The 7,362-nt window shown below is 48.5% G+C and overlaps 1 protein-coding gene across 1 annotated transcript; it reads right to left on the bottom strand.

Annotated features, from left to right (window-relative positions):
- Window positions 1–326: 326 nt before the first annotated feature.
- LOC101837671 (alpha-1-antitrypsin 1-6) lies at window positions 327–6,609 on the bottom strand. Its single transcript, XM_005068271.2, has 5 exons — window positions 6,567–6,609; window positions 4,630–5,257; window positions 3,036–3,309; window positions 1,901–2,048; window positions 327–1,177 (listed from the first exon to the last, which is right to left on the bottom strand). The coding sequence occupies exons 2-5, from the start codon at window positions 5,255–5,257 to the stop codon at window positions 989–991; spliced, it is 1,239 nt and encodes a 412-aa protein (XP_005068328.1). The 5' UTR covers window positions 6,567–6,609; the 3' UTR covers window positions 327–988.
- Between the last annotated feature and the right edge of the window lie 753 nt (window positions 6,610–7,362).

Here is a 7,362-nt window from a genome sequence, read left to right as displayed (position 1 = left end):
TGTCACTGCCGTCATGAGGATAGTTTTATCTTTGGTGGAGTTTGGGAAGGTTGGAGGTACTCATAGATCATTTATGAAAAGTGTCACCTTTAAAGAAATGCTTGGTGTGTGTTAATTACTGAGTCCTGTGAAATCACACGACTATGACACTTTGATGTAAAATATCAATCTTATGATTCAAGCCAATGCTTTCTGTCTACATTTATTCAGGAATGGAGGGGTGTCTCTAGATGAGCTTGGAATGGGTAGCACTCCCATAACAAAGCAGTGTTCTGGGCAGTAGCTGCATTCTCTGGGATGGGGCTGCTGGATGCTGCAGGCGGGCTGCCTGGCCCCATGACAGGGTGAATCCTGAGGTCCACTCCGAATGTACAGTTGCCCTTGGAATACTACAGTGATAGTCTGAAGACGGGGTAGGGGAAGGTACATATGACTTCAGGAAGATCTCAGGGGGACCATGGGAAAGGATAGGTGTTCTTCTCCTGTAGTGACATGTCCTTGTTATGACCATTTAGAGCCATCTGTACAGCATGGTTTCATGGTCAGCAAGGATGAGGGAAACAAAGTAAGTGGCTTTGGGCTCACAGGCCTGACTGACTTGAGAAGACAGAAGCCAAGATCCAGGGAGACCTACCTTTTCATTGGGGGACTTGTGAGACACCTCTGGCAGGAAAGATATGACAGGGACAAAGGCTGGGGTCCTGCTCCATCTCCTCTAGCCATTCTCAGGAAATCACCGGTAAGATAGAGAGGATAGGGCCCAGGAAGTTGACACAATGCAACCATAAGGGGATATGACCCTCTCCCTTCAGTGCTGGAGATGGATGCAGGAGACATGGAGATGAGCTGTGACCTTGAGTCTCCACACACCTCAAGGAACAGTAGAAAAGTTAGCTGGACACTCAGGTGTAGGTAAAAGAATCTCATGTTTAATGTCATCAGGGAAGGATATACAGCTCTCAGGAGAGGGGCTGATTCCCAAGAGCAGTTACTTTCTGGGATTTGCTACCCTGCCTAAAAAGATGGGGACATTGTTTGTTGGGTCCTGGATGAAGATTATGAAGGGCCTATTTACTCTAACAAGAGGAACATCAGACCATTGTTTGCTTTTGAAGCATGAATCTGTAGTGAGTCTTGTGCCCTTTCCCTCGAGTGTCAGCGTGGCCTTACTCACCACCTGTAGGAAGGGAAGCAGAGGCATGTCAGAAGGGGGCAGCAGTCACTATGTCCTAGAGCAGGATCTCATGGGAAACTCACAAAGGAAGACCCTCCCATGGCTGTGTCCACCCTTTATGATACTGCCCTGCCCTCAGCCATGGCAGTCACCTTCCCCTCTATCTCCAGTCTTTCCCTGCTTTGGACCACTCAGTTCCATGTTCTCTTCCTGACTCCATCTCCCATGGCCTTGGATACAGCTCATAGCTTCTCAGTGGGAGGACATTTGGATTTCATGTCCTTTCCAATGTGTAGCTGTCAGCCCTACGGAGACTGGGTTTCTGAAGATGACCTTAAGTGTCCAGACTCCAAGGGTATCCTGTCCATTCTGAATGCCTTTCATTTCCCTGAACCAGTGGATTCTTTGGAAAAATCATTAATACTGGCTTTGTAGTTGGCTAGTAGCTCTAAATGCTACAAGTGGAAAATTCTAGGACAATGTCCCAGGCAAAAGGTGAGACTGAGATTCAGGAAGGCCATTCAGGGAAGGTACTTACATTATCAGCAGCACACAAAATCTCCCTGTTGCAGCTTTGACCTCCGACCCCATCCTCCAGATAAACTCCAAAGGTCCTCTGGAGGAGCTCAGCCTTACCTTTGCCTTCTCCTTATCTTCACACCTGAGCTGCACCTCTACCCATTGGACTCAAACAATCTCTGGAACCGCACTGCGAGGTCACCTCACCTTGAAGGACTTCTGAGGTGTGTGTTGCATGATCACTGAACTGTTGGCTTCCTTGTTGAAATCAGGGGTGATTCCTAGTAGGTCCATCATTGACTCCACACTGTGGGTCTCAGACAGTGACAATATGGGTATGTGTACCTTGACCGCCCTAGCAGGGAGGAGAGGAAGCTTTTCTTTAGTATGCGAGGGACACTTTGTCCTTGGAGCCTCTGAAATGCCACCTCCTCTGAGAAGCCCTCCAGGCAGACTCAGGGTGTTCACATGGAGCCTTGTCTCACTGTGTCCTGAAGTGTTTGGTTGCCCCCTCTTACTCATCCAGGGTTACCCTGCCCCTAAGACATGACTCCCAGGAGAGTGGCAGTCGGTGTAGGTGAGTGCAACAGCTCTCTGGGGAGTGCAATGACACCGCTCCTCTCTCCACCATGCTGAAGGTTCAGTGCTCATTTTGGGTCTTGGGATCTCAACAGCTCCATTCCCAGCCCCAGCTGGTTTCTCTGCCCTCTGTTGCAGGTTCTGGGCATCAGAAAGTGCTGCTCCAGGCATCGGATTAAGACCTTTGCCTACAGTTCGCCTCAGGTCTGTCAGAGTGTCCATGTGTCTCACATAACAGGCAGCAGGGTGTGGGCTAGCTTACACAGCACCAGCTCACTAATTTGTAGGGCCTGATAAGCTCCACTGAAGAGGGACAGAGGAATGGAGTCTCTTGCAGTTGTGCCCTGGGTGTTCTTTTCTGTCTGAGATTTTTCTCACAGGTTCTTCTCCTACCCTCCAAACACCCCCTGGGTTCCCCACCTTGACCTCTAACCCCTAAGGAGGCTAGGGCCAAAGAGCCATCTCCCTATTCTTGGTTCAGCCATAATATACACTGCAGCTATGGCCCCTGCCCTGTGCTCTGCCTATTGAGGCTGCAGTGTGTCCATACCCGGGTATGATTTCCCCTGAGGACATGCTCACCTCTTCATTTCGAGCATAGTTTCCATCAACAAGCCTGGCCTATGGTATAGGAATGAACACTTGTCTGTCTAGAAGCTCAAAGTGGCTGTGGGCCCAGCTTCTGAACAGTCTTCGAGGGCCTTTGTCACATAATGATCAGAGGTTGACTGGTTCTGGGTGGTTCCTGGGACTGGGGACTCACCTTAGGCTAAATTGTTGCACCATCCGGCGAAAGTGTGGGTAGGTCAGTCTCTGCTCTACCTCGTGCAACTTCATATCATCAGGTATGATGAAGTAGGCTACGGCACTGCCTTGGTTGTTGCTCTGAATCAGCACCGTGCTAGACAGATCACTGACTTGGAACAGATGATACACACCCACGTTATTGACCATCGGTAATTTCATGCCCCACCTGTGTCCTGTGTAGAAATACTCCATCTTGATGAACTGACAATCAAAGTCGTTGATAATTTTGCCTGCAGACGATGAAGAGGGGGTGTCAGCTAGGGTGGATCTAGGTCTGTGAGAATGTATCAGAAGATAGGAGCCAGGACTCTTCTTTTGGAGCCCTGGTTTTATCAGCTAAAAACAGAATAAGAATGGAGATGATATGGTACCAGGGCTTTATGAGGGTCGTTTGAACTTGGGGAGGGATGTAGAATTGGGGTATATTCTATCAGGTTCCAAAGGTAAAATGTCTTTGAAAAAAATTTAGTATTATGTTTATTTAATGGTTCCCTGGGGATACTAAATCATAATGAATAAAGGTGGTCAGTGGCCCCTAAGTCACACCTGCACATCCTGAAGGCTTTTTGTCCTTTTCAGGCAATGGTTTAATCTATTTTCAAGGCAAACCTTTCTGGTACCTTGAGTCCTTTCCTGAGCCCCTAGATGCAGTACAAATACCTGGGTAACTTTCCCAGGGCTGTACAAAAAACATGAACATCATGGTCATCAGAATAGGTAAGGGCCTCAGGGACCTGTATTCACAGTCATGAATGAGTAGGACCCTCAGAGACCCTGACCTCACATTCTCATTGGAGGGGTGACGGGTCCAGGAAGGGAGTGAAGCTATGGCCTGGGTGCTGTGCTCTGCAGGTCTTTGTAAAGGGGAAAAGGAGCTCAGGAGACGAGGAGCAGGCCTTAGCCTCAACCCCTAGCCCTTCCCCAAGCTGTATATCCCCTTGGTGCACGGATGTTACCCCCAGGGTCCTGACCTAACCATTTCCAGGCAGGAGGTCATGCTTGGGGTCAAGGTTAGTTAATCAGGTGCATGTGCTCCACACAAGTCCATTCATTGTGTCACCTCACTAATTCACAGCATTGGGCTAGCTTTGTCCATGGTAAGCAGATAAAATGGCTTGTCCAACAGACAGGTAATAGATGATGGAGGCCACACTGGAAGCCAGTGTTTTCAGGCTCCAAAGATGAGTCTACAACTCTTACAGTGTCTCAGTGTATTTCTCCATGGAAACTGCCCTATGTGTACCTTGTTGTACTTTCTTTTGGAAAACACTATATATTCTCCTGTTTCACTCACATAGATTTCAAAAGAACATTTGTACACAGAGTGATCTTTCAAGGTCAGCTAAAGGGGTTGCTCTAAGCCTCCATCCTCCAGTCTCATTGGTTGTTGAAAATTGTTACACTGATTATTGGTGAAAGACTAAAGAAGACACATCTAGGCATTTTGCCCTCCTCTACTTTGGGGTGCCAAGGAGATGGAACATTGGAATATGAGCATCTATTTGGATAAGTCTCCTGGAGCCAGCTCAGCTTAGTAACGTCACCCTTACCATTCCAGACAATGTAGTTCATCAGGGCAAGGAATGTGTCATTCTTCAGCTCCTTGACCATCTCTACGATTTCCTTGTTGGTTTTCTTCATCATGTAATTGTTGATCTGTGTCTTGGCCCTACTGCTGTCTCTGAAGTTGATGGAGATGACGTCAGAGAAGTACAAGTCCTTGATTGTCTCCACAGATTTGTCCACCAGGTTCAGACCCTGGGGAACGAACATGCTGCTACCACTTTTCAGTGGGGATACACTTGTGGGCTGGTTGACAGTGTGGAGTAGATACTGGAAACACTTGTGGATCTCAGCTTCAGGCAAGCCCGTTTTGTTGAGCTTTAGGGCCTCCAGGATGTGTTGGCTAACATTACCTTGGGCTCCTAGGGAAAGCATTAAAATCGAAGCAACAACTCTAATAGGGGAGAATAAAATACTTTCGTATCTTGACTGCTGGGCCATCTCTTTGTACAAAGAGAAGGAGACATTGCTGATGGTGAGAGCTACCTTCCGGCAGTGAAAACGATTAATGTCCATGTTATTGTAGAGTTCTTCATATGTAGCTTGGGTTCTGGGAAACAGGTAGCATAGGCCTGCTAGCAAGAGGAGTCCATGGGAGAAAAAGGGTGTCATCATCTGCAATACAGAGAAAGGGAGACACAACCCTGAGTTGTGTCAACTTCCACTAAGCAGTGATTGACACATGTGAAAACAACCACCATTTCTTACACCTGTGCTATACTCACAGTCTGGATGAGGCACTTTTTACAGCCTCACCATTGAAAGAGTTAGTGACGATTAATACTCAGGGCAGGGCAGACCTGCATGGTCTGCACTTCTCTGATACATAAGGGCACTTTGCCTTCTTGTCTTAGTCCCGCAGGGGAGCTAATGGAGGAGAAAAGTCCTCTTTTTCTTCATGAGGACATAATATCCCAGAGAGCTTAAGGAATATGTTCAAGACCATGAGCAGCGGCTATGGCAGAACCAGGTCCCATGGCAGGCTGTCTGGAGCCCACTCTGCTCCCATCTACAATGACTCAATGCAAGAGAGACTGTCCTGTTTAACAAATCTCCATGCCACTAGAATCTGTGTGACCTGTGATACAGGTCAATTTCTGAGCCTCATTTTAAAAACAGAAATATGAAAGGTATTATTAGCATAAATGCAGACATGGATACTTATACCTGGATATGATCTTGGGGGCAGTTTGTAGGTTTGGCAAACTCTAGCCTTTTGGACTAGCCCTCGGTCATCAGCTTGGAATCAGGAGTGAGAACCCAAATAAGAAAGGGGAAAGGAAGGGTTGGAAGGACAGCAGCTCATCTGAGGAGTTAATGAACATATTTTCCCTTGGAGATTAGAAGTTCTTCCCAGGTGACCAAGGGAGAGAAGAGGCCTAGGTCACTGGGCAGGAGAGAAGATGCCTAAGACCTTGGGCTGCCACAGGGAGCCTTGGGAAACACACTTTTAAGGGTAGCAGTTAACAAAACAAAAAATAAAGCCCATTTTCCATCCTAAGAGAGTTGTGTGTGGAATCAGTCCTTGACTCCACAAGTAGAGAGAGGTCAAAGTCTGTGGCTTCCAGTAGAGGGTCATGGGATTGGGTGTGGAAGGACTCCCAAGCTGAGAATATTAGGTGTGAGAATGGGGGTATAGGACTGCCTGAGGTGTTTCCTCAATAGCCCCTCCTCAACCCCGCCGGCCAAACAGGTGGAGAGACAGACAGAAGTAAGCAACCCAGAGTCAGCAACCCAGGCCTAGAGGGGCAGGCCAGCAGGGCAGGGGGTACACTGTATTCTGGGAGCACAGAAGGAGGCCTTTGCTCTCCTCTGGACCTGCCCATAGGAGTTGAATCCTCTGTGTGGAGGAGGTATGGAGGCAGGTGGCCAGGGTGGCCGTTCCCACCCCATGGGTTCGGAAGAAGGCTATTTACAGACTTACTGAGCGGAGTCGGCACAGGCAGTGAGAAGCTCGTGGGCTGGGCCCGCAGTACTGACTGCCCCTTAAGCTCTCGCCTGGGGACTTATAGGCACAGCAGAGTGTGGGAGACACTCAGTCCCTAAGTGTGCAATGACATTCCACGAGGGAGGAGAGCCTGGGGCATCTTAAAATCTCAACTAGGAGCTGGTGTACCATGGGCTGTTGTGGTCCAGGGGCCTGGATGTCTTTCCCTGAACTGACCTAGTGAAGCAGAACTGGCCAGTATAACCATCTAGAAGGAAGACAGAGGGAGCCCTGTGGCCATTGCAGCCTGCCTCGGGGAGTTGCTGAGAGGAGACCATGGGTCCACACATACGCCTAGCCTCGGTGTCTTCAATAATTGTCACCCACCTAATGTCAGTGAGTGTATTTCCACTCTGCGTCTGAGAAGCCTCACTTGGCTACTAGGACCTGCGCTTCACTGCACTCACACCCTGTTGTTTTGGGACAGAGTGGGGATAATGGTCCTGTGCCTTAGAATAGGGTCTTTGTTGTAGCTGAGAGACAATTGATAGAGTTCACTCCAAGGAGGAGTGGCTTTGCCTTGAGGAGAAGGAGAAGAGAACCCTTCAACCCTCAAATGTGCAACTGTAACCAGTGTAACTCCCCTCACAGATGCACACCTTAAAAAACACATGCAAGGCCACAGACCCAGATGTAAAGCACACACACAAACAGCATAGTAAGAAAACGCTTCCTTCAGGAGGCAGAGGCAAGCAGATCTCTGTGAGTTCAAGGCCAACCTGGTCTACAAAGT

The sequence above is a fragment of the Mesocricetus auratus genome, unplaced genomic scaffold (assembly GCF_017639785.1).
Source record: "Mesocricetus auratus isolate SY011 unplaced genomic scaffold, BCM_Maur_2.0 Super-Scaffold_15014, whole genome shotgun sequence".
Lineage (NCBI taxonomy): Eukaryota > Metazoa > Chordata > Mammalia > Rodentia > Cricetidae > Mesocricetus > Mesocricetus auratus.
Note: the sequence above shows the minus strand (reverse complement) of the source record. Positions and strands in the feature narration are given on the sequence as shown.

What these genes read in the sequence shown, in the direction of transcription:
- LOC101837671 (XM_005068271.2), bottom strand. Translation starts at nt 5,257, where the DNA reads ATGATGACACCCTTTTTCTCCCATGGACTCCTCTTGCTAGCAGGCCTA. An exon ending in GAACTACATTGTCTGGAATG is followed by an intron (nt 3,310 to 4,629) that starts GTAAGGGTGACG and finishes CATCGTCTGCAG; the next exon opens with GCAAAATTATCAACGACTTT. An exon ending in CACCTCAGAAGTCCTTCAAG is followed by an intron (nt 1,178 to 1,900) that starts GTGAGGTGACCT and finishes CCCTTCCTACAG; the next exon opens with GTGGTGAGTAAGGCCACGCT.